The 27,875-nt window shown below is 39.6% G+C and overlaps 1 protein-coding gene and 1 non-coding gene across 7 annotated transcripts in view; both read right to left on the bottom strand.

Moving 5' to 3' along the window:
• Positions 1–1,551: 1,551 nt before the first annotated feature.
• The window catches only part of LOC126335174 (adhesion G-protein coupled receptor G6-like), a 166,861-nt gene continuing 140,537 nt past the window's right edge, over positions 1,552–27,875 (bottom strand). For all 6 annotated transcript variants that reach the window (XM_049998157.1, XM_049998160.1, XM_049998161.1 and 3 more), the window contains 3 exons: positions 13,843–14,218; positions 9,621–10,156; positions 1,552–2,585 (listed from right to left, as the gene is read on the bottom strand). In XM_049998157.1, coding sequence (XP_049854114.1) covers positions 2,025–2,585; positions 9,621–10,156; positions 13,843–14,218 — 1,473 coding nt within the window. In that variant the 3' untranslated portion in view covers positions 1,552–2,024. The remainder of the gene's footprint in view (positions 2,586–9,620; positions 10,157–13,842; positions 14,219–27,875) is intronic.
• LOC126337526 (5S ribosomal RNA) lies at positions 8,736–8,854 on the bottom strand. The gene has a single exon (XR_007565095.1). It is a non-coding gene; the product is annotated as a 5S ribosomal RNA (ribosomal RNA).

A 27,875-nucleotide genomic window follows, 5' to 3' on the forward strand; every position in this document is an offset into this window, starting at 1 on the left:
AATCAGTAAAATAATAAACTCACTGAAAAGTAAAAGCTCATACGGAATTGATGGCATTTCCAGCAAGATACTTAAAGCTTGTTCCCCACAGATAAGTAGGATTCTCAGCCACGTATGTAATAGCTCTTTGGAGCAGGGTGTTTTCCCCGATAGACTGAAATATGCCATTGTAAAACCATTGCGTAAAAAGGGGGATACGTCGGATGTCGACAACTATTGCCCAATCTCTCTTCTGACAGCTCTATCAAAAATTTTTGAGAAAGTAATGTATTCAAGAGTGTAAAAATAAAGTACCAACGAAATGTCAGCTTGGTTTTCAGAAAGGCTTTTCAACAGGAAATGCTATATACACTTTCACTGATCAAATGTTAAATGCTCTGAATAACCGGACATCACCCATTGGTATTTTTTGTGATCTCTCAAAGGCCTTTGATTGTGTAAATCATGGAATTCTTTCAGATAAGCTAAATCATTATGGTTTGAGGGGGGGCAGTGCACAAATGGTTTAATTCATACTTAACTGGAAGAATGCAGAAAGTTGAAATAAGTGGTTCATGTAATGTTAAAACAACAGCTGATTCCTCAAACTGGGGGGGCTATCAAGTACGAGGTCCTACAGGGTTCGGTCTTGGGTCCTTTACTGTTCTTGATATACATTAATGACTTACCATTCCACATTGATGAAGTTGCAAAGTTAGTTCTTTTTGCTGATGATACAAGTATAGTAATAACATCCAAAAACCAAGAAATAAGTGATGTAATTGTAAATGATATTTTTCACAAAATTATTAAGTGGTTCTCAGCAAACGGACTCTCTTTAAATTTTGATAAAACACAGTATATACAATTCCGTACAGTAAATGGCACAACTACAGTAATAAATATAGACTTGAACAGAAGTCTGTAGCTAAGGTAGAATTTTCAAAATTTTTAGGTGTGTCCATTGATGAGAGGTTAAACTGGAAGCAACACATTGATGGTCTGCTGAAATGTCTGAGTTCAGCTATGTATGCTATTAGGGTTATTGCAAATTTTGGTGATAAGAATCTCGGTAAATTAGCTTACTATGCCTACTTTCATCCACTGCTTTTGTATGGCATCATATTCTGGGGTAATTCATCGTTGAGTAGAAAAGTATTCATTGCTCAAAAACTTGTAATCAGAATAATTGCTTGAGCCCACCCACAGTCATCCTGCAGACATCTATTTAAGGATCTAGGGATCCTCACAGTATATATATTTACTTATGAAATTTGTTAATAATCCAACCCAGTTCAAAAGTAATAGCAGTGTGCATAGCTATAACGCCAGGAGAAAGGATGATCTTCACTATGCAGGGTTAAATCTGACTTTGGCACAGAAAGGGGTAAATTACGCTGCCACAAGTGTCTTTGGTCACCTACCAAACAGCATCAAAAGCCTGACAGATAGTCAACAACATTTAAAAATAAATTAAAAGAATTTCTAGATGACAACTCCTTCTACTCATTGGCTGAATTTTTAGATATAAATTAAGGGAGGAAGGAAAAAAATTAACTAAAACTAATGTAATATCTTGTACAGACATCTTTTATTAACCTGACATGTTCCACATCATTACGAAGTGTCGTATTCATGATCTATGGAACAAGTATTAATCTAATCCATGATTACTATTTGTAACAATTCACTTTGATTCTCGTTTAGAGATAATAACTGAACACATGAAGATTATGCAGCTAATCATTCTGTCTTGTAAGTTTCTGCTGAATGTAAGCTAGCTGTTTCTTAAAAAAAAAAAAAAAAAAAATATATATTGTGATGGAACTTGGATCTGTCTGTAATGAGAAAAATAATTTAATTTTTTGCCAGTGCACAGCAGCAAATCCGAATGAGAATACATAATCTCATAGATGAAAATTCAGTGTTTAATGAAAGAGATGGATTTCTCATAAATCAGACGTTACAGACTGGTATGTATCAAATTATATACATTTATCACAGTGAAGTACTTACTGATAATTTTCTTACGTTTTTAAACCATTTCAGTGATCTCTGCTTTGTGAAATATGATTGGTCTTGCCCACACTACCTGTTGTTGAAGTGTTGAGTGTTGAAGATGTGCATGTTAATCGAATATCGATTCCACTTTGCCTCTTACTCACATGATTACACAGCAACTGAGTCCACATAGATCTTGTTTTCTCATCCAAAACTACGGCAAATATGAAGATGGAAAACCCCTGCAGAGAGGCAGTTACATTGAAGACAGCATCCATATGCATCAAGCCAAAAATCCATCCCATCCCAAGTAAGACTGACAGATATATTGCAAACAGTAGCTGTCTGCGAATGCGTTTTTCAATTTGAGAGGCATTTGAAAGTCGCAAGGATTTATGAGATGAGCTGCAGGTAATGTGGATGCATAATGCTAGTATCAGGGTGTTGGCTGCAATTAGCATGTGGGCAGGCACTGTTACACTGAACTGCAGTATCTGACCTCGTGGATAACAATCTGGTGGCTCATATGCTCCTTGTGATGTCCATACAGAAACTCCAGCCAAGGCCAGTGGTAGCATCCAACAAAGAATTGCTGATGCCCAGAGCTGTAGGAAGACAAAATAAATAAATAATTACTTATACTCTTATGTAGTTGTAGCATAAGAGAGACATTTACTTACCACTGTTGAAATAGGGGCATGACTAGTATACATACAACTTTATAAAAATGTTTTATTGTCTAACTTCTGGACTTTTTATTTCTTCATTGGGAGAAACAGAAAAAAGAAAGGTAAGATAACGTGTCAAAAAGGACATAAAACCACAGCAAATAAGCAGTATCCCAGTAGCAACTGAGTTGCACTTCTGCATGACAGTAGCATATAGTGCAGCATGGCCAACCACACAAGATGGCAAGGACAGTTTGTCAAACAAATATTGACCAATGCATTTATGTCCTGTTTCAAAGCCAGTGTCTCCTAGCATTCGCCAAATCCAAAAGAAATCCACCATGTCGTGCTCGACTTCCTCATCTTGGGTGCCAGCCCATGCTGCTGCACTTTGTCTGCTACTGCCATGCACCAGTGCTGCTCAGTCTCTTCTGGAAAACTAGTTACTCGTAACATCTTACCTCCCCTGTTAGCACTTATCCTTACACCAAATACTACAATAGATGAATTTGGAACTGGTTTACAAGATGACAACATAAAATTCAGTTTAAAAAACATTTTGTTTGTAATGAGAAATAAATGTTTTCTGTTGAAACTGGCATTTCATGAAACTTAATTAGCCATACAATGCTGACCCCATTTACACATTGTAAATATCAGTGAAAACACTAGAAAAAATGTTGCCTAGCCTTATAAGTTTTAAGGAGAAGCTGAAATCTACTTACTTGTATTCTATGATGTTTTGTTATTTGTACTTAAAAAAATAGTAAATAGAATTTTGCAAACATTTAATTAGGATTCTTTCAACTAATGACCACAAGAAATGGGTACATCTATATACATGCTCCGCAAGCCACCATACAAAGCGTGGCAGTGGCTACCTTGTTCTACTGCTCCACTTGCAAATGGATTGAGGGAAAAATGACTGTGTATATGCTTTTGTACAAGCCCAGATTTATTTTGTGTGCATAGTCTTTAAGAAAGATGTGTGTTGGTGGCAGCAGGATCATTCTTCATTCTGCTGAAAATGCTGGTTCCCCAAAACTTTTTCAATAGTCATAGTATGCAGGCTTTCAAAATCAGCAATATTTCTGAATGTCTTCTTCGTTCCAGAGAGGAACTTATTTGAGTTCACAGAGAATTTCCATAATACTTGCTTCATGATTAAACTCAAACTCAATGGTAATAAATCTAGCAGCACACTGCTCAATTACTTCACTGTCTTCCTTTAATCTGACCTGGTGGGTGTCCCAAACAATCAAGAGTGCGTTGTGCAATTGTCCTGTGCACAGTTGTCCACAAAATAAAGAATATCTTGGCATAAATAAATAAAAATTAAAGATATTAACTCAAAACTTTATTTACAATTCACATGTTGTACTCCTCTACAGCCAAAAATTTGAACCAGGATATCACTGTCTGTCTGAGGTCATTATCATTTACAAACTGTTTTCCACCCGAAATTTTCTTTAGTTTTAGGAATAAGTGAAAATCACTTAATTCCAAGTCAGGGGTGTAAGGAAGACGTCCAAAAATTTTCCACTCTGGCAATAATAGTTCCTGTTGTGTTCGTGCTGATGCATGAGGCCATGCATTTTCATGAATCAAAAACAACTCTACCAATGACCACGTCTCTTGATCTGGATGGAGTGCTGAACTCATTGAAGAGTTTCACAATAGATCTCTGAATTGAATGTTCTCCTCTTGGCATGAACTCCACGTGGATCAAACACTTTCAGTCCCAAAAAAACTGCGGATATCACCTTTCTAGTATTGAGATGTGCTCTTTCTTTTCTGTGCCATGGGGGAGTTTGAGTGGGCTGCTCCACAGACTGATGTTTGTTCTCCGAGTCTCTTATGAAGTACAAGTTTCATCTCTACATCTACATCTACATCTACATCCATACTCCGCAAGCCATCTGACGGTGTGTGGCGGATGGTACCCTGAGTACCTCTATCGGTTCTCCCTTCTATTCCAGTCTCGTATTGTTCGTGGAAAGGAGGATTGTCGGTATGCTTCTGTGTGGGCTCTAATCTCTCTGATTTTATCCTCATGGTCTCTTCGTGAGGTATACATAGGAGGGAGCAATATACTGCTTGACTCTTCGGTGAAGGTATGTTCTCGAAACTTTAACAAAAGCCCGTACCAAGCTACTGAGCGTCTCTCCTGCAGAGTCTTCCACTGGAGTTTATCATCTCCGTAACGCTTTCGCGATTACTAAATGATCCTGTAACGAAGCGCGCTGCTCTCCGTTGGATCTTCTCTATCTCTTCTATCAACCCTATCTGGTACGGATCCCACACTGTTGAGCAGTATTCAAGCAGTGGGCGAACAAGCGTAATGTAACCTACTTCCTTTGTTTTCAGATTGCATTTCCTTAGGATTCTTCCAATGAATCTCAGTCTGGCATCTGCTTTACCGACTATCAACTTAATATGATCATTCCATTTTAAATCACTCCGAATGCGTACTCCCAGATAATTTATGGAATTAACTGCTTCCAGTTGCTGATCCGCTATTTTGTAGCTAAATGATAAGGGATCTATCTTTCTATGTATTCGCAGCACATTACACTTGTCTACATTGAGATTCAATTGCCATTCCCTGCACCATGCGTCAATTCGCTGCAGATCCTCCTGCATTTCAGTACAATTTTTCATTGTTGCAACCTCTTGATACACCACAACATCATCTGCAAAAAGCCTCAGTGAACTTCCGATGTCATCCACCAGGTCATTTATGTATATAGTGAATAGCAACGGTCCTATGACACTCCCCTGCGGCACACCTGGAATCACTCTTACTTCGGAAGACTTCTCTCCATTGAGAATGACATGCTGCTTTCTGTTATCTAGGAACTCCTCAATCCAATCACACAATTGGTCTGATAGTCCGTATGCTCTTACTTTGTTCATTAAACGACTGTGGGGAACTGTGTCAAATGACTTGCGGAAGTCAAGAAACATGGCATCTACCTGTGAACCCGTGTCTAAGGCCCTCTGAGCCTCGTGGACGAATAGCGCGAGCTGGGTTTCACACGACCGTCTCTTTCGAAACCCATGCTGATTCCTACAGAGTAGATTTCTAGTCTCCAGAAAAGTCATTATACTCAAACATAATACGTGTTCCAAAATTCTACAACTGATCGACGTTAGAGATATAGGTCTATAGTTGTGCACATCTGTTCGACATCCCTTCTTGAAAACGGGGATGACCTGTGCCCTTTTCCAATCCTTTGGAACGCTTTGCTCTTCTAGAGACCTACAGTACACCGCTGCAAGAAGGGGGGCAAGTTTCTTCGCGTACTCTGTGTAAAATCGAACTGGTATCCCATCAGGTCCAGCGGCCTTTCCTCTTTTGAGCTATTTTAATTGTTTCTCTATCCGTCTGTCGTCTATTTCGATATCTACCATTTTGTCATCTGTGCGACAATCTAGAGATGGAACTACAGTGCAGTCTTCCTCTGTGAAACAGCTTTGGAAGAAGACATTTAGTATTTCGGCCTTTAGTCTGTCATCCTCTGTTTCAGTACAATTTTGGTCACAGAGTGTCTGGACATTTTGTTTTGATCCACCTACCGCTTTGACATAGGACCAAAATTTCTTAGGATTTTCTGCCAAGACAGTACATAGAACTTTATTTTCGAATTCATTGAACGCCTCTCGCATAGCCCTCCTCACACTACATTTCGCTTCGCGTAATTTTTGTTTGTCTGCAAGGCTTTGGCTATGTTTATGTTTGCTGTGAAGTACCCTTTGCTTCCGCAGCAGTTTTCTAACTCTGTTGTTGTACCATGGTGGCTCTTTTCCATCTCTTATGATCTTGCTTGACACATACTCATCTAACGCATATTGTTCGATGGTTTTGAACTTTGTCCACTGATCCTCAACACTATCTGTACTTGAGACAAAACTTTTGTGTTGAGCAATCAAGTACTCTGAAATCTGCTTTTTTTCACTTTTGCTAAACAGAAAAATCTTCCTACCTTTTTTAATATTTCTATTTACGGCTGAAATCATCGATGCAATAACCGCTTTATGGTCGCTGATTTCCTGTTCTGCATTAACTGATTCAAATAGTTCTGGTCTGTTTGTCACCAGAAGGTCTAATATGTTATCGCCATGAGTCGGTTCTCTGTTTAACTGCTCAAGGTAGTTTTCAGATAAAGCACTTTAAAAAAATTCACTGGATTCTTTTTCCCTGCCACCTGTTATGAATGTTTGAGTCTCCCAGTCTATATTCGGCGAATTAAAATCTCCACCCAGAACTATAACATGGTGGGGAAATCTACTCGAAATATTTTCCGAACTATTCTTCAGGTGCTCAGTCACAACAGCTGCTGAGCCCGGGGTCCTATAGAGACATCCAATTACCATGTCTGAGCCTGCTTTAACCTTTGACCTTCACCCAAATCGTTTCACAATTCGGATCTCCATCAATTTCCTTCGATACTATTGCACTTCTTATCGCTATGAACACGCGTCCCCCTTCACTGTCCAGCCTATCTCTGCGGTATACATTCCAATCTGAGTTTAGGATTTCATTACTGTTTACGTCTGGTTTCAGCCAACTTTCTGTCCCTAGTACTATATGGGCGTTGTGACCGTTTATTAATGAGAGCAGTTCTGGGACCTTTCTATAGACGCTCCTGCAATTTACTATTAACACATTAATATTGCCATTCCCTGTTGCATTTTGCCTACTCCTGCCTTGCCGCGTCTCGGGAGGCGTCTTGTCGGGCTTAGGGAGGGAATTCTCTAACCTAAAAAACCCCCATGTGCATTCTACATGTACTCCGCTACCCTTGTAGCCGCTTCCGGCGTGTAGCGCACGCCTGACCTATTCAGGGGGACCCTACATTTCTCCACTCGATACCGGAGGTCGAGAAATTTGCGCCCCAGCTCTCCGCAGAATCGTCTGAGCCTCTGGTTTAAGCCTTCCACTCGGCTCCAAACCAGAGGACCGCGATCGGTTCTGGGAACAATACTAAAAATAGTTAGCTCTGATTCCACCCTGCGAGCGAGGCTTTCCGCCTTCACCAATTCCGCCAACCGCCTGTACGAACTGAGGATGATCTCTAAACCCAGACGGCAGGAGTCATTGGTGCCGACATGAGCAACCATTTGCAGTCGGGGTGCATCCAGTACCTTCTATCACCGCCGGTAGGGCCACCTTCACATCTCGGATGAGACCCCCCTGGCAAGCAGACAGAGTGAACACTGGCCTTCTTCCCTGACCTTTCCGCTATTTCCCTAAGGGGCCCCATCACCCGCCTAACGTTTGAGCTCCCAATAACTAATAAACCCCTCCCCCCGTGTGCCTGCTCGGACCTTGCTGAAGGAGCAGCCACATGTCCACTCACAGGCAGAGCGGGCGATGTCACACGGCCAGCCTCCACATTTACCCTCCGCCTAGTGCGCCGCGAACGCCGCTGAACCCGCCACTCCCCTTGGGGAGAGGGTGGCCCAACCGCGCCCGGTACCCGCGAAGATGTCTCGACAGCATGGACAGTGGGTGAAGCATGTAACACCTGGGGTGTACCTTGCGATGCACCAGACTCCCCACTGCCACTACACTCCGAGGTAGCAGCCTGAAGACGGCTGACCGCGGCCATCAACACGCTCAGCTGTTCGCAAAGAGTGGCCAGCTCCTCCTGCGTCCGTACACAGCAGTCACACATCCTATCCATCCTAAGGAATCAATTTACTGAAGAGACTTAATCAACTTTTAACCAGACTGCTAATTCACTAAAGGCGGCTGATTATTGACAAAACTGTGATTGCTAACCACTTCTTGTAGAAAACAATGAAAATAGCACTACCTGTCTCTGGACTGTATTGAAAACAAACACTAGCACTACTGGCACTGTGGTTGACTAAAGGGACTCTCTCTGACTGTATTCAAAACAACATGAAATCTATGTAACACTATTAATAGCACTCAACAATTAAAGCTTCCTAAAAGCAAAAACACACGGCAGAAGAAGTGTCAAGTAAAAAAAATACAGTTAATACTTAAATTAAGGTAGCTCGGTGCACAGCAGACGTGAAGCAGACGGCGGTTAGGGCGACACTCAAAAGGAAGGGAGCCAACAGCACCCGTGTTTCCCAGGCGGTCACCCATCCAAGTACTAACTGGGCTCAATGTTGCTTAACTTCGGTGATCGGACGAGAACCGGTGTATTCAACATGGTATGGCCGTTTCCTGACTTTTCTTTTCAAATTTTGCCTTCAAGTCATTTGTAATGACTCATGGCCACCTACTCTGATCTTCATTGTGCATACTGGCTCTTCCTTGATTTAACGCAATGCACTGTTTCCTCACTGAATACTCGTTTATTCCTCTATCACCATAAACATTCTTTATTTGCCTATAAATTCTGATACGTCAAAAATTTTATGAATTTGGAAAATGTTTGACATTAGGGGCACACTTAACATTTGGTGGGATTTTTAATGGGTACTGTCATTTCAAAAGCTTCCAGAAAAAAAGAGGTGTGACCAATTGACTCATGCCAAGATGAAGGAAGGAACTAACTAGCACACTTGTGACTGTGGTGGTGGGGAATCAGTGTCGCGTATGGTGGGCAATTGTTCTTTACTTTCTGGATGACCCTTGTAGATGAGCCACAATTGCCAAGAATTCTCCCAAAGAACCAAAGTCATTCACAGCCTTCGCTATGACCGACCTTACATATCTATTGTATTTCATGTCCATTTGCAACGTTATGCCTTGATATTCAATTGACATGACTGTGTCAAACAGTACACCACTAATATTGTATTCAAACATTACAGCATTGTTTTTACTAATCAGCAGCATAAATTTACATTTTTCCACATTTAGAAAAAGGTAGTATTCATCGCACCAAATAGTAATTATGTCCAAGTCATCCTGTCATTTAAAAATAACATTGTCCTGTACTCTTCAGCATACTTTGAGGTAATTTTAAAAGTGTGTGTCATGCTTACCTGCTTTGTAAGGGGTGTAGGAGAAAAATCAAAGAAAGGATTCAACAGTCTTTGGCGCATATGTAGACCAGTCGCAAACATCCACAGGAGAGATGCCAGGAGGAAGACCTGAAGTGTGGCTCCTGACAAAGTGCAGGGAAGGCCAGGCTGAGGACGCCAGTCTGGCAATAACTCCTCAGCTGTCACACGCACTGACAAAGTAGTTGCTAATCCACAGAGTGCAATGCATAGCTGTAACTGTACTACTGCACGGCCTTGGTGACGCCAATTTGGAAATATTAATGCTGTTACTATTATAGCGACTAGTCCAGCTATCGACAGTACGCAGCCAACAAGTGCCACATAATGTAGAGCTGTATTGTGAACTGGATTTAAAATTGCTTGATGGTCTCTCCCATGCAGCATTTCACCAAAGTGGGTGGTATGGAAACAGGCACAGCTTGTTAACGTGCTGTCAACTGGTAGGCAACCATCATTTGACCAGCCACCACCAGCATTCAAATTCCAGAAGACGCAGCTGTCCCTTTGGTTTGTATCTGTAACAGATTTTACACAAATAGCTATTTCTCGTCACACTTATAAAATTTTTGTAACCCACAGAACATTTGAAATATGTTATATTAAGTTAGTCCCTATGTGGATGCATAAAGTGATTCCATAAGCTTTTCTAAATTCCTAAAATACCACAATTTTGTAAACCAAAATTCTGTCGGCTTAATAGTCCACCCTAAATAGTAAAATTTTACCTAGCAGCTTTTTAGATGGTTGTATAATTTCCAAAATAAAAATCTGTTCATTTGCAAATTTTTAAATAGCTGGAAGTCACTCAAAGTCAGTCAGCACCCACTCCAGGTTTAGCTAACAAGCATACACTCCTGAAATTTGCTCACATTGTAGCTATATGCAGTTTGTTTGCAGAAATGCATGCACCTGCACCCGCAAAAAAATCAGTAAGGTCGATGTCTAAAAACTTCCAAGTGATTTCTGTTACTCAAATTAATGAATATTTTGACTTAACTGTGTTGTTGTTGGTAGGAGGTTTGAGATGTCATTATTGTGTGGGTGAGTTATTGTTGAGTGTTATGACTTCAATTGATGAGTGAACTAAGTGATCTATATAGTGTACTTTAATTTCAAAAGTTACTACAAGACAATACTGTATCATGACTTTTGTGTAAATATGGACATTGTTTTGTGCTAGTCATCATTACTTCATTTAGTGACTTGTTAGAACTACCATCGATTACTGGCCAGGGCTTCATCAATGTCTGATATTTTCACAAAGTGCGAAAACAGATTACCATCCAAACCATATAAAATTGAGGCTAATTAAACAAGTCAAAAAGTGTAATCTATGCTGTGATGGCATTTACATTTTTGTTGGGCAAACACCATCAAGAGTAGGGTTTCAGCTTCAAGACAACAAAAGGACTTGCTACTAAGGGAGCGATGGAGGTTATAGAAAATCAACTTAGAGCTCTATATCTAGTTTGAACAGTTTGTAAGTGAAGACATAGAACAGTAGTTTTGTACACTATTTTATAAGTCTTTTTGAATGGTCACTTCACCTCTGTCCAATTTCATCATCCTCCTTGGGATACTGTGGACAGATTGCGTGTTCAGTTGTCAAAAACTGCTTTAATTATTTAGGTGGGTATTCCATTTCATCTAGTCGTTTTTTGTATGTAAATTGAAGTGGGGGAGCAGAGAAAGGTAAATTAAGGAAAGGGAAGTGACTACTAATGTCAGCTGCATCAGAACATAACTCGGAATCAGTGGCCTCGAGTGAAAATGTGTATCAGACCGGGTTTCGAATCCAGGATCTCCTGCTTACTAAGGAGGAGATCCCAGTTTTGAATCCCGGTCTGTTACACATTTTAAATCGTTGCCATTTATTCTGCTTAATGTCCCGATGCAGCTGTTATCAGTAATCCCCTCCCCTCCCTTCCCTTCCTCCTGCCCCCCCCCCTCCCCCAATCACCACTTTCAATTTCCACACAATGTATCACAGCTGTTGATTCTGTGCGGGTCTGTTCTTTTGGACATGTTTGAAAGAACAGACACCACACATACATATAATAGTAATTTTTTCTATTTTTAAAGTTTTTTTGTGCTGTAATTTATTTTTAAGTTTAAAGTTTACCTTTCTTCTGGTACAAACTAAAGGGCTGCGTGTAATTAGGTAACCACTAACATCAGCATTTTATTTTGATACATATTGCTACACATTCCATATCTGGACGATGCACTTGCAATATGGATCTACAGAACATGATATAAGTAAAAAATAAATATATGAAGAAATTGGTGATATATTCTTAGATGTAAGAAGAATTTATAATTATTTCATCTCCTATGTTTCAGAAATAGCTGTTATAAGTAAATATTTTTTTTTTTATAATGGGGCTTGAACAAGGATGTGATGAGCAACAAACAGGCACATTTATATCTTATATTTAAAAGTAGACTATAACTCATATACATTTATGGCCACTGCACCTATCTTCCATTCATCGCACCTTCTATGAGATGAGCATCAATCCATTTTAATTCACATTTCCTTTGACTTGTTTCCATAATTCAGTGTAAAATTTTTGTTTACTTTTTGTTTACTTTTTGTTTAGCCACTTCATGACACTAAATATGATTCTTATACATTGTTAAAAATATGATTCTGTATCACTGAACATCAAGGAATTGTACATTTTGTAACAGATGATAACTGGAGGGCTAAAAATTGTAGATGAACACCAGACTTGACTACAGAAAGCAGGTCCAAAAGTATGTTGCTGTAGTGATGCAGAGATGAAAAGGTTTGCACAGGATAGACTAGTGTGAAGAGCTGCATCAAACAAGCGTTCAGACTAAATACCACAACAATAACAACAACAACAACAACAACAACAACACATCACTGAACATATTTTATTAAATGCAGGTTAGTGTTTTCGGGCACTGTGGCCTCACAGTGGGGTTGGAATCGCATTGATTAGAGACAACAGTGACCACGTGTGTGAGTTGTGCATGTATGAATATCCGAGTGTCTCTTTCTCTGATTAAGGACATTGTCCAATAGCTAAAAGCCATCCAACAATTTACTTTTAGATGTGCAGATTTGCTGCTCAGTGGTTCCTCTATGCAGTGGTGGTACATATGGGGGGTGTGCGCCCCCTTGTGGGGCCACCTACATGGCCACTCTCACCGCCCCCACCAATAAGCCCACACACCATTCTTTTGTTTCTGTCATCAGTCAACTTGACTGAATCGAGATCTGACTACCCTACTCTGCACACACTGTACAAAATATTTGCTTGTCTACCTGCACCTATTGCTACAGTAGAAAGAAGTTTTTCAACATTGTGCTGTACAAAGACACGGCTAAGGTTGACAATGGAGGAAGTTCGACTTAATGGCTCATCTCTGTTGAATACTCATCCTGACATTGATTCTTCTATTGACGATGTAATGAACTAATTTGCCAGGAAGAACAGGCACATAGAATTCATTGTTTAAGGAAGATACCACAATTGTAACTTTTATATCATAAGATGGCATTATCTTGTATATGTGTATGATTAGTTTAAATAAAACTTTCTTAAACTTTGCACGTGACTTGATTATTTTTTATTACGGTAAAAGTAAAGGTAACTCAAGATATCTTTAGCGCCCCCTCATTGAGGTTTTTCTGTATGTGATGTTAGCTATCTATCCTAATTTGTATTGTTATTCCACCCTTAATTATCCAGTGTTTAGTTATCACTGTCACATCTTTCGGTGCTCCTTATCACCCCATTCTACATTTGATTATACTTTTTTGCACAGAGTTTTAATTTTAGTGTAGTATTATTGTATTTAATGAATGAGTGCTGTGTAATCTGGGACCAAAACCAACGTACTTTTTAATCTGTGAAAAAACAGAATGAATGACATGAATTGCAACTTATTCCCAGAAACTACAAAAGCACCTACTGCCTATGAAATGTGAACAATGGACAATAATATTTATATCTGTATTTTTCTGTTACTTATTTTTTTGCTGTAATGTTCTAGACTTTATTTAAAATTGCAATCTCAGCGTAGTCCATATGTTCATGACTGGTGTAACGAGATAGCCTTGGTAATAGAAAGTATTCCTACATTTAATGTAAACAGTCATCCATAACTTTTCCATTCATTTGATCTACAATAATATAATAATATGATCAAAGGAATGAGAACTTACCATAAATGTTAAGAAAATAGCCAGTTTCGGAGTCCAGGTTGTATTTTAGGAGAAGTGGATAGTCAAGATTCATGTGAGTGCGACCATTAACTGTCACACCCATTATGGTTGACAATTTTATTCTCTGCACATTCTGCTGTATAAAAAGTTTATCATTCCAGAAGATGCTGATAACTACCCTGTCGTGGTGTCCTTTCAGTTCATTCTTTGATAAGCAAGATCTTTTGAGCTGAGCAATCAGTTCGGTTTCGGATAAGTTGTCTGTAGCAAGTCCCATCAGAGAAGAAAGAAGCTGCAGGGGCAACACAGCAGCAGCATGAACTCCTTTTGCTGTCAGTGTGTCTGCTGTGTCATTCCACCTCAAAATTACGATTTCCTAAGTTTGAACAACACACAAAATTGTAAAATGTTTGGCCACACTTCAAGATAAAATTAACATAATGAGGTATACAATACTTCAGATGATAAAGTTTGCATTTAAGTAAAGGAAAACCATGCTAATTAAATTAATATGACAATATGTTTTATGACTAATGAGCTCTTTACAGAAGAATATATTCTGCCACTGTTTGATGACTTCTACTAGCATTTGAAAAAGTGGACTTCCGTCATATTTAGTTTTCATAATTTTTTGCTTCCTTACTAAATTAACATTCAAAATGTAAACATATTTTAATGAATTTGTTTATTTACTGTTTATATTTTATTTATATACACATTCCACTGATCTACCGCTATATCTGTACTCTCTAATTAATCTAACCGTGTCTTTGGTATCCATATGGGAGCAATATGTAGGGCTAGATTCATCCCTTTAAGCTGGTTCTAGGAAATTTCTAAGTAGATTTTCATCAGTTACTTTGCAATGTGTCTGCAAATGTCTACCAGTTCATTTCTTCTAGCACCCTTGTGATATTCTCCCATCATCATCTCCCACGAACAAACGTGACAATTTGTGCTGCCCTTCTTTGTACCCATTCAATATCCCCCATTAGTACTATTTGGTAAGGGTCCCATACACTTGAGCAATTTCTAGGATGGATCACATGAGTGTTTTGTGTGCAGTCTTGTTTGTAGACTGATTGCATTTCCCTAGTATTCTACCAGTGAACTGTAGTCTGCCACATGCTATATCTGCAACTGAGATTATGTGATCATTCCTTTTCATACCCCTATTAATTGTTATAGCCAGTTATTTGTATGAGTTGACTGATTCTAATTGTGACTCACTGATATTATGCTAACTCAATATGACCTTTTTTGTGGAGATCACAGTTTTAAATTTCTGAACATTTAAAACAAGTTGCAGCACTTTAAAATCTTACCATGATTTGCCTGAATATTTTAAAATATTACCATGATTTGCCTGAATATTTCATCCTTTTATGCATGTGAGACACTAGGATGTGGAATTGTAAATTACATGGAACAGATGACGAGGGAAGGTATAGTTAATTTATAGAAACAGCTGCAGGAAAAAAAAACTTATATCAAAACAGAAACAAAGTGAAAAAAGAGATCATACAAGGATTAGCAATGGCATCAACAATACATAAAAAACAAACAATAAAATATAATCATAAAAATTCTATATGTCTGTTTAAATGGCCTCTAATAAGTAAAAAGTTTTATCAAGCAAGTACATCTTTATTTTAGTTTTAAACAATGTATTGTTATTGCACAGACCTTTCATATTATTTGGCAATTAATTAAATATTTTAATACAGTGATACGGAAGAACTTTACATACCTGAGATAGATTTCTGAAATCACAATGAAGGTAGCCGTCTTTGTAGTGTTAATGTGGTACAATGGTTTCATAGTGCACAGGATTTTCAGCCATGAAGCTCGTAATGGAATAAACATTGGGAAGTAAAAGGAATAAGATAGGACCACAATTAGGAAAACAACAAGGATTTTGGCCTGGAAGATCAATTATAAATGCCATATTTACAGCCAGACAAGCTGTAGGGGAAAAAAAAAAAAAAAAAAGAAGCGAGTTTGGGAAAAACACTGTAGTTGCTGTATACATAAAAAGGCTTATGACACTGTTAGAATGGAACAGAGATGGCAAGGTCTGAATAGACTGAAAACACACACATAAAAATGAAATGCAACAGACAATCAAGAACTTCTACAAAAAGTGTGTGAACTGTGTTGTAATAGACCACAAAAACTCAGAATGGTTTATAATGGACAAAGGGGTTTGGCAAGGATGTGTGATCTCACCAGTGCTTTCTAAAATAGTCTTAGACATAATACAGAAAATTTGGCAAGGGTCAACAGCAGACAATATAAAAATTGTAGCATATGCAGATGATGTGATGATTTGGGAAGAAAATGAGCAGAACTTGGAAGAACAACTAAGTAGCTGGTGAGAATAATTGAAGGAGGTGGCATGGAAATAAGTGTAACAAAAAGTGAAGTTATGCAAATGAATGGGAAAAATGAAAGATGTAAGTTGCAATGAAAAAGTTATTGAAGTAAATTAAACAAGGAAAAAAATCAAGTTTTAAATTCCAGGAAGAATAGAAAATTGTTCAAAATTTTATTATTGGGTATTGGACATAAATAGAAATTGGAAAATATCTGCCAGGGCAAAGATCATGATGTGCATTATCTGCCAACTGACCTATGGATCAGAATACTGGATTTGGACAAATATGAGCAGGATACAAGCAACAGAGACGTGTTTCCTAAGAGGGATTCTGAGTAAGATGGGAAGGGACAGGACTAGGACTATAACAATCAAAACATCCGGCAGATCAAGATCTAAAAGAAACTATCTACAGTAACAGGCTTAAATGGTCTGGCCATACTGAAAGAACTGGATGAGAAAGACTTTCAAGAAGAGCCCTCAAATGGACAGAATCTGGACAAAGATCAACTGGAAAACCATGAACATAATGAATGGATTAGGTGAAGGGTGGTGTGAACCAAAGAGGCCTGGAATACAGGCAATTCTAAATAGTAGCCTGCGAGAAAAGAGATGTTTGGAAGAGACTCTGTAAACGACCTGCATAAGCAGAAATGTTTCATGAAGAAGTATGTATCTCAACTTTCTTAAATTCTTAAAAAGTTTGTGACATGAGGTTCATGGGCAACTGCTCATCATTTGGACAACAGTTTTCTGCAAAAAGAAAATTTTCTTTGATGTTTAAGTATTGCCCCAGAAGATAATTTCATAACACGTAATAGAGTGGAAATACCCAAAATGAGTGGACTTTGTGATGCTGATATCCCTAAAATGTGAGATTGTCCTAATGGCAAAAGCAGCCTAGGACAACTTTTTTTATGGTCTGCAGGACATCATGTTCCCATTTAACCTTGCTATAAATGTGAAGCCCTCTGAATATGGTGCAGTATACTCTTTGTATTTGCTTATTGTCAAGTAAAACAGGTATGTCCTATGGGAATTTATGTTCAGAGCTGAACTGGATATGATTAGTTTTTTCTCAAGTTTACTGACAGTTTGGTTATACTTTGGGCTAGATTAGGAGTTCTGAAAGTAACATTCTGGCAACAGGCTCTAGATCGGCAGACTGCTTGTTGTTTATCACAATACTAGTCTTCTCCTTTTCTTTTTCCTACCGAGTGCGAGGCCTGTTGGCCAGTTATGGTCTTGTTGAGAAGTTCTGCCAATTTTCTATTCATCAACCTTGTGAACTTACACTGTTGGAGTTGTAGTGTAGCATGCATTTTAATGGTTTTTGAGTTCATTTATTTTAGATATTTTCTCCTATTCTTGTTTTGTAAAACCTCACTGCCAGTTTTGTAAAGCCCTCAGCGATACTGCCGTGGAGGCTGAGTTGCTACTGTTGTTACATTAGGCCAAGTCTGTGAGTTTGGGAAATGGCTCTGGCGCAGTTCACCACTATGACAATATCTCCCTGCCATTATTGCACAGCTGTGCCACAGAGTCAGGTAACAGGATAGAAGAACAAAGGTTCTACAACACTCCAACAGATTAGTAACAAAGTCACACAAATGAGTATAGAACTGTATAGTGGAGATGCTGAGTCGCAGTCATGTGTGTATGTGTGTGTGTGTAAGGGGGGGGGGGGGGGGGGGGGGTGTCTATCTTTGACGAAGGCTTCACTGGCCGAAAGCCTTATTTGTGACAGTCTTTTTGTTGTGCCTGTCTTTTTGTTGTGCCTGACTGCGACATTAGCATTTCCGCTACATGGTGAGGCAACTTCCCTTTTCAAATATTGTTACATTCCATCCTGTATTTTCCATTGCTTGAAATGAGTTAAAAATGTTTGCTTATGTTTGTGGAATTTGAATAATGAAGTCTGCACCACTGCATTTATATAACACAAAAATGCCCTCAATGGCTAAGTGCAAATAATCATAGGTAAGATAGATTATACAATGATAAGACAAGAGATTTGGGAATCAGGTTTTAAATTGTAAGATATTTCCAAGGGCAGATGTGGACTCTGACCACAACTGATTGGTTATGAACTGTATATTAAGATTGTAGAAACTGTGAAGAGGTGGGAATTTAAGGAGATGGGATGTGGATAAACTGAAAGAACCAGAGGTTATAGAGAGTTTCAGAGAGAGCATTGGGGAACAATTGACAAGAATGGGGGAAAGAAATATAATAGAAGAAGAATGGGTAGCTTTGAGAGATGAAATTGTAAAGCCAGCAGAGGATCAAGTAGGTAAAAAGACGAGGGCTAGTAGAAATCCTTTGGTCTGGCTGCATATTGTTCAGATGGCACAGCAGTTTTGGCAGTTATGTATGTAATGTGTGATAGGTTCAGTTTAAGTTCTTTCAATACATCTTCATTTCTTTTGTGATCCCATTTGGTGTAACCAGCTGTTTATCTCAGGAATTTCATTTCACAGGGTGTTAGTCTTTCTATGTCTTTTGCCTTTGTTGTCCAGGCTTTACTGCCATAGCACAGCACAAACCTTGCTAAAGTCTCTCAATGGCATACTCTGGTGTGCTTATGATCTGGTGAAGGTTTCATTACTTCCTAAAGCTTTTATTAACCAATACGTCAGAGTTGCAGTTTATACGTTTGGTGACTAATTTCAAGCCAACTGGTTCATTCTCAAGTCTGAATTACTGTAGCCGCACTGTACTTCACAAAGTAATTATAGATGACTTTCACAGTCACCATGTGCCTACTCAGCAAATCAGAATCAATTGCAGATTGATTGCTAAGTAGGCACATGTTGGTTGTGAAAGTTATCTACAATTACTTTGTAAGGCATGTATTGCTGTTTCAATGTTCATTATTATGATCAGGCACTTTCAGTGCAGCCTAAGTAGGTCAGAGAATGAACCAATTGAAAAATGTTGCTGATCATGTATCAACAAAATGTTTCCATTGTTTTTGTATACCTAGTGGCTTTTTAGCAAGGTCTGCTTCTTCCAGAAAGGGTAGTTATAGCCTAAATATGTGAATAATATAATCATTCATTCCAGAATTTTACTTTTAAAACACATCTTACTTTTTACTGGCTGTTTTCCACATAAGGCCATAGTTTTTGTTTTTCCTGTGTTGATGTCCATGCTGTGATATAATCTCTAAATTATGTACAGAATGCTCTGCCCGCCACAAGTCAGGATAAAAGGTAAGTGATAGAGGAGTCACACCTCTTAGAAAAGACCTTGGGCCAGCTAGCTGGCTGGCAGTTCTTGTAATGGTCCATTGCCAAGGTTACAGGTGAAGATAGTCAGTGGTTTTAAAGGCAGAAGAGGACCATACATCCCTGTGGCACTCGAAGTGAAGGAGCTATCTCAAATCCACCAGGTAGTGTCTGGTCTCCAGGCCTGAGGCGGCTACTAGCAGGGTCAGTTCCTTATGTTAAGGGCAACTGAAATAATGCCTAAAACTGGTCCAGAAACTATAAGATGGCAGCCCCATCACTGTAATTGCTTTCTATCAGCAAGCAGCTGAGTGGAAGCACACAACTTATTGCTTTCAAATCTCAATGGACATAATTGCACAGACCACCGCAATACTAATATAATTAAGAAATATAGTAAATAGCATGTTTTATATGATAAAGAGGAAACAGCAGCACACCAAGTTCAGACTCCAGGTGACTATATGGAGTACAGTGCCCCTGTTTGACTCTACTTCCTCATCTGTTTTGTTGCTCTCATCCAAATTACCTTCTGCTTCCTGTCTTGGACGTAGGGTTTTAGCCAGTTCCCCATTGCCCCATCGGTGATGTGTTTTGTTGAGACGTATTTTGTGATCCACACAGCTGAAAACCTTAGAATGGTCACAAAATATTCCAACTGTCTCCATTTTTTATTTAGAGATTCCAAAACATTATCTGTGAAAGAAAATACAGCTTCAGTTGTGGACATACCTGTTTGGAAACCAAATTGTCTTTCACTGATGACCTCAAAGTTTTCATGGTGCCTCACAATTCTAGTATACAATACTTTCTCAATGACTTTTCTGAGATTGGTCAAGAGAGATCGGACAGCAGTTTGTGATTTCTGTTGCATCTTCCATTTGTAGAGATGCTTCACTATATGTTGCTGGGTTCAGTCCACCAGGAAAGGCATCATAATACATAAAGCATTAAAGATGGGGACTAAAACTCTGCATAATTGATCTGAGCAGGCTGTTAGAAGTTTACTGTAAGTATTATTTGTACAGGATGGCAGCCAGTCAAGGAATATTTTAGGGAATTAGTTAAAAAAATTATTTCAAATTCCCAGTGGAATCTTCACAAGTTTTCTCCCAGAGTAATTCACGCTGTGTCTGCATGACACAAGTCGCTTGCCTTTCAAAACCAAGGCGGTACTGTCCAGTTAAAGCTGCTGACAGGAGACGCCCTGAGCATTCTGCTGAAACTGCTAGCTAATTCACGCCATTGATTTTAGCCAATAGCATGCATGGGATACCAATCACATGTGTGGATGCTGGTGGTTTGCAGTGCAGAATACAGTTGCTTCTCTCTCTTGTAACCCAGACCTCGAGCAGAACAGACATCTTTTTGGGAGGCAGAGCCTCGGGTTTTGTTCTTCACGACTGGCCACCAAAGTAAGTTAACATGAACCGCTTCTCCTTCCGTTACCCATTTAATTTAATTGTTTGACCTCCTAGACTGGCCTAAACCTGGTAACTTCTGACCCTCGGCACGCTCTTTCTACTCAGTGTATTGAAATATATCCTCTTTATTGTACTTAATTCCAAGTTTCTCATTTAATGGCAGCCCTGGATGTCCACTATCAAGTCCCGACCACTTTACCTCCTGCACACTGCCGCCACATGGCATATTTAGCAACCTTCTTCCCCCTTCCCTGCCATTTTATACATTAACATTGGTGTCAGAAGTCTGTCTCCCACATCCTCAAACTATGCTTATCTTTTACAATTGGTGTCAGAAGTGGGATGTAACAATTATATACCCCCTTCTTGGTTCATACTCTGTTACATTTGAAGTCAGAATTGCGATTCATTCCCACCGTTCGGTCTACAGGGTGGCTGTTTATTTTGGTTCATGTTTGACTTTGTGCGGTTGGTCAATATTTGCTGCTGTTGTTCCTCTATGAGCCGAGCCTGGGTGCAGCAGGTCGGCTACAATGTCATGCCAGACGCTTCATCCACACATACGAGCACGCGGTGTGAGGTCTACTTCCTTCCTCTCGCAATCAGCCACTGCACCAACATATGCGTGCTTAGTACAGTGAGCCATGCCTCACTGCGCACATGCATACTGCATGCACTTGAGCCCCATTCGATGGTCACAGTCAGCCCAGCTTGTCAGTAGCCGTCCGCCAACTCTGAGCCGGGTGCCGAGATATGGAGAAAACGTGTGAAGTGACCTTGCCACTCCTGTGGCTACACATACGTAGCTCACGGGTGCACTATTCACGGTTGGCGCGGTTTCCCTGCTGCTGCCGCTGCCCACCTGCCGCCGCCCACCTGCCACCCCATGTTCGCCGCTGGTCAGCCCCCACTGCAATCTGTGTTTGGGTCCTGACATCAACGCCCGGGGCGTGTACTTTCAGTGTCGTGTAGCCAGCCGCCCTGCTGCCGAGGTTGCTGCTGCACGAGTACTGCACGCTTACGGCCTTCAGCCGCCATACTGCCACTGCCACCATCTCTTCTGTACTGTGAGTGTTGATATATACTGAAGTATTTGTAGTGGATACAGAGAAGAACTTTAAGATCTCCTTTATAGCATAAATTTTGCATCCATAATACAGTTACTGCCTGTGTATTTTAAAACCACAACTCTGTTGTTGAATAAGTGTGTCATGCTTAGTTGTTGGGATGAGAAGTGTTTTAAGTTATTTTTTTTTGTATAGCTTTTAGTTAATGTCCAGGGATGTGCAGCTTGCACAATGTGTTTGGCAACCACAGAGTCTCCCAGCTGTTCATGGCACTTTATTCCATTTCATTTTCATGTCATGATCAACTCTTTCTCTTTCATCTTTCCTATAAGCATCATTTCTCTGCCCTATAATGAAGGTAGGTTCCTTATCCTTGCCCCACAGGCATGAGTTCTTAAGGGTTTTGTAATCCTCTTTGCCGATCTTTGCCGACATACCGCGTCCGCAAGGTATCCGAAATCGTTGGTGCCATAAATGAACTTTTTCTACCTTCTCTTTCTTTCCTTGCTTGTGTCTCTGCATCCTCTTTGCTGACCATTTATTCCGTATCTGTCCATGCCTTCTGTTTTTCATAAGTGGTAGTTCCTTGATTGGGTAACTCAATGCATGAAGCTGTGAAACAGAATTGATCTGTTTTACTCCTGTGTAAGTTGATAAGAGAGGGCAGATGACGCCTGGCTGTTATCCCCCAGAGGGCAGCAAAGTTTTGTTAATATGAAGTGATGTATGAGGTTGTTTTATTGAGGTTATGGAGAAGCAGGCAAAAGGTCGTGTGGGTGTTGTTTAATGCTGCCACCCCAGAGGTCAGCGCAGAACCATTAACCATGATTCACTTTACCATGCAGCGAGTTTGCCGTTGAGACAATGTTTTTTTAGTCATCTAAATTGCGGCCTATGATCCCAGTGAACACTTACTATAAGCAGAGACTGCATGACGCAACCACATGGACTGGCACAGCTACTGCCTTGTGGTAAGTCAGTTATGCCCCAAACGTTACCACTTCTCTCCCTATTCTTCATCTTGCCTGTCAGAAATTAAGTCTAATCTTTATTTGGTTTATAAGACATTTATTGTATAAGTTTTGAGTGACCATGTATGGAGAGTATTAAGTGTTTGGAGGTACCCTCTCCCCACTACTGTATAAGTATTTGTTATTTGATGATGTTAAGATATTTGCTTTATATTCAGCTTTGTTGTAGAATTTTTGTATTATACTGTATTTCACTTTTAGATCTCCTTTATTGACAATGATTTTGTTTTGCCTTTCGAAAGAATGTATCAAGTCCAGCCGTTGTGGCTGAGTGGTTCTAGGTGCTTCATTGTGGAACCGTGCGACCACTACGGTCTCAGATTCAAATTCTGCCTCAGGCTTGGATGTGTGTGATGTCCTTAGGTTAGTTAGGTTTAAGTAGTTCTAAGTTCTAGGGGATTGATGACCTCAGATGTTAAGACTCATAATGCTCAGAGCCATTTGAACCATTTTTGAATGCATCAAGTTTACCCTACTGAAGTTTTTCTACGACACTACTTTTTACAGCCTACATCGTTGAATGTTTTGTTTTGTTGTCAAACCTAGAATGTGGAGCCCCTCCTTCCATTTTCCATTCTTGTTTTCTTTTCTTGTTCAATAGATTGTGATACTTTGAATTTTCATCTAACTTTTGTAAAAAATACTCTACTGTTCCACTGCTTTGCAGATGAGCTAAGCCTACCGCAATTTTAGAAGCATTTATTTCCCTGTTTTCTTTCAAGCTGCCTAAGATTAAAAATTATTGCTAGTGTTTCACTCTCATGCCCACTGACCAGGCTATAATTCTGATTGGAGTTTTGAAGCAAGTGACCTCCAGCTGACGGAACGTGAAGTGGAAACACACCATAATAATGAAGCACGCCATTGTGGGGTGTTTTCCCATGGACTGCCATTTAGTTTGGTGGCACTTTGCACTTCTGAGCCTCTTCTGAAGTATAGTACCACCATACCACCTTCCATAAATGCCCACTATGATATGCATTTTCATGGAAATCCTTGCTAAGTGAAGCACCTGAATTATGTAAAATACCCAGTAGAGAAGAGTTGAATGTGCCCCTGAAGTTGAGAAGAAGTGCACTACTCTCTCGCTGTAGAGCGGTAAGTGAGATAGAGAGTTCACCCAGACAAACACAAGTTTCGTTATTATTCGCCCTACTTCTTACAAAGCAATTTATTGATGAAGTGAGGATGTTACAAGCGAGCACGGAAATTGACACTGCTACCATTTGGGTACAGTGATCCGCCATGTGTTTGGGAAATGAGAGAGATCCGTTTGTTTATTCAAACAAACACACCCGTGATGTTATAATATTGAAGCTCCTGCTAAAATAAGCACTAATTTGTTCATGTTTAGCACCCATGACGTGACGTCATTGCCCAAGCGCAGTAATGCATTATTTTGTTGATAATTTAGTTAGCAAGAGACTTCCACCCAAATGAATAAAAAGTTTCGTTGTACAATGTTGCAGTAGTTCTTGCCCCTCCTTTTTCTCATAGCTCACCCTGTTACTTCAGGAAGTTTGGAAATTTTGTAGTAGTTAACCCCCATGAGATGGATTGCCCTATGTCTTCCCCACCCATGCATTGCACTGGGTTACTGCCATTGCTTTGAGTTGCTCGTTTCCACCTCAACAATTACTTTCTACCTCCCTCCTACAGGGCTGTGTGCCTTACACTTTGCAGTTAGCACCCGCAGAGTGCTCAGCTGATCAGTTTATTCTTTTAGTTTTCGGTTTTGTAAACTGATCTCCTACCTATCTATTTCATCTATTCTTCATTGCCTGCCCCCAAGGAGGAGGAAGGGAGTCTTTTGTATTCTAATATGACTACTACAGTCCGAATTTCTCTGTTATCACCGCTGAATCAATTTTTACTCTGAAACTTGTTACGTGAACTTGTTCCCAATTATACCCAATTTCTTATCCTTTAATGTGAGCATCCTTCTGATTCACTGAGAGTGTGTCGCTCAGCATAAATGGCCAATATGGCAGGCTACCCTGGCATTGCAATCACGGACGGCTGTCCACAGTTATACCTAGAACAAACAACATAATTTTCCCAGTGGTCAAATCCCTTTTCTTCCTAAGCTCCAACATCCAGTACTAAAGCTTCCAATTCAGCGAATCACTTATGATACCACTAAATTCCACCGGTACACGCTGCCAGCTGTGCCGTGTGCTGAAAGTGCTACTGCCACTGCCACTTCCCCTTCACCCCTCTCACCCTTCCTCCGTCCCTTCCTCCCTTTCTCATCCCTTGTGCTTACCTCTCTGCTCTTCCGCCCCCTCCCCCCCCCCCCCCCTTGCAAGATGTCAAGATGTGCGTTACGTCACAGATAACTAGAGAGAGTGAGACAATGGCCATTAAAATCTGTCAATATGACACTTCCCCACCAGACGAGCCACGTGCTCTTCTCCCATCGGTCAAAGTTTGCTTACAAACAGTGTGTGCACTTGTGTCACACAGAATCACATTCTAGATGTGAACCTTTCTGTATTTTGTGTGACTGATTAAAAACTCACTGCATTCTTTCCCTTCCTTTATATGAAGTTTTGTGAATAGGACGAGAATATTGTTAGCTGTTTTGTCACTATGGACACACTTTTTAATTAACTTTGTTTTACAAGCTTATGTTGTGCCATATGACACTCCCCTGATTTCATCCTTAATTCCAGTGTTTTGTCGGTATATGTTGTAGCCCGTGGAACTTTATACAACCATTACCTGTGACTAATACATGGAGGATGCACTAAGATTTTACATTTGTTATCACTCTTCTTTAAATGTACTTAACCCAGTTGTAACCCAAGCTAGGTGTTAATGATCTGCAGTACATTAATTTATTATCTTTTTTACCCAAATATTTTGGTTACCATAGAATTAAGTATTTTGTTATAATAGCAGATTTTTCCCTCAAACTAGCAGAAACCATGTTAGTTCATTCCTATTTTGTGAATCGTTATGGCATCATTTTAACTTCGTTTGTCTTAAGACTTGATTATATGGACAGTGATAATTTTAACTATTACAGGAGATATTGTATTGTAATTTGAACAAGTTAATACTTTACTATTTCCTTACTCATGAAATTTGATAAACTTGACTGTATGTAAATCCTCTCCCATTTACATACACTAAACGAAACATTGTAACAGATTCCTCCCATAGTATTAAGGCCCCTACTATGGCAAACCGTCTTTCCAGGGAGTGACTGACGCTCTTTTGTAGACAATGTCTGTCACCACTTCTCTAGAAGAGGGAAGGAATGTACAGGATGGCAGCCAGTCAAGGTATATTTCAGGGAATTAGTTGAAAAAAATTATTTCAAAGGCCCAGTGGAATCTTTATAAGTTTTCTCCCAGACTAATTCACACCGTGTCTATGTGACACAAGTTGCTTGCCTTTCAAAACCAAGGTGGTTCTCTCCAGTTAAAGCTGCTGACAGGAGATGCCCTGAGCCTTCTGCTGAAACTGCTAGTGAATTCACGCCATTGATTTTAGCCAGTAGCATGCACGGAATACCGATCATGAGTGTGGACGCTGGAGTGCTCTGCAGTGCAGAACACAGTTGCTTGTCTCTCTTGTAACCCAGACCTTGAGCAGAACAGATGTTTTTTTGGAAGGCAGAGCTTCTGGCTCTGCTCTTTGCGTGCGGCCAACAATGTAAGTTAACATGAACCACTTCTCCTTCCGTTACCCATTTCATTTAATTGTTCGACCTCCTAGACTGGCCTAAACCTGCTAACTTCTGACCCTAGGCACGCCCTTTGTACTCAGTATATTGAAATATATCCTCTTTATTGTATGTAATTCCCTGTTTTGTCATTTAACGGCACCCCTGGATGCCCACTATCAAATCCTGACCACTCGACCTCCTGCACACTGCCACCACGAGGCATATTTAGCAACCTTCTTCACCCTTCCCTGCCATTTTATACAATTACATTGGTATCAGAAGTTTCTCTCCCCCATCCCCAAACCGCACATATCTTTTGCAATTGGTGTCAGAAGTGGGATGTAACAATTATATCCCCCCGTCTCAGTCCGCACTCTTTTAAATATTATTATTATCATTATTATTATTATTATTTACTTTTTAAGAAGGTAATGGTTTTCTTTTCTTAATTTTAGTTATGGGGGATATGCTTATCTCACTTACAGCATTAGCAAAATGCTGTTACAGGGTCTCCATGGCACCTTCTTTGAAGCCATTGCAGCCTATTTGGTTTGTAGCCCAAAAAATGGCCACTAAATTTTTTTCAATTCTCTCTTGGTTGTTTATACATTTATCATCTATATTTAAGACAACGTCCTTGCTTTTCCTGGCATGGTTGGTACCTGTCTTCTTATTGCATCCCAGACTGTTTTGACTTTATTACGGGATCAGTTGATTTTAGAACTAAAATATAAACTTTTGATTATTTGTTTACTTCAATTACTGTTTTCCTATAATTTTATAATGATTTATTTGGGTAATGTTTCCTGAATTTTTTGATGTAATGTACAATTCTTATTTGTGTTTGCAAGATATTCTTTCCTTCTTTGTCATCTATGGCTTCTTTGTTGTTTCCCTGGGAAAATTCTTGTAAATTTTATTTGAAACAGACTCTTCAAGATTGTGCTGAAATTTCGTTGGTAAATGGATTGTATTTGGAATTGTCTGAAAAAGAACTACAAGATGATGAATCCAGGAATGCATTTGTGTTCCATTGTTTTGGAAGCCATTTGTCTAATGTTGTCTGTCTGTATGCAATGCATTTTGTAGGGAGTACCACATTGACATATGCCATGCATCTCAAGGGGAGCATACTGAATACCTATGAAAAGGTGTGAAAAAAAAAACTTTTTGAGTTTCCTGCTCATCAAAAAACAAAATTCATTGTATATGTTTATTAGTTTCAGAA

The sequence above is a fragment of the Schistocerca gregaria genome, chromosome 2, assembly GCF_023897955.1.
Source record: "Schistocerca gregaria isolate iqSchGreg1 chromosome 2, iqSchGreg1.2, whole genome shotgun sequence".
Lineage (NCBI taxonomy): Eukaryota > Metazoa > Arthropoda > Insecta > Orthoptera > Acrididae > Schistocerca > Schistocerca gregaria.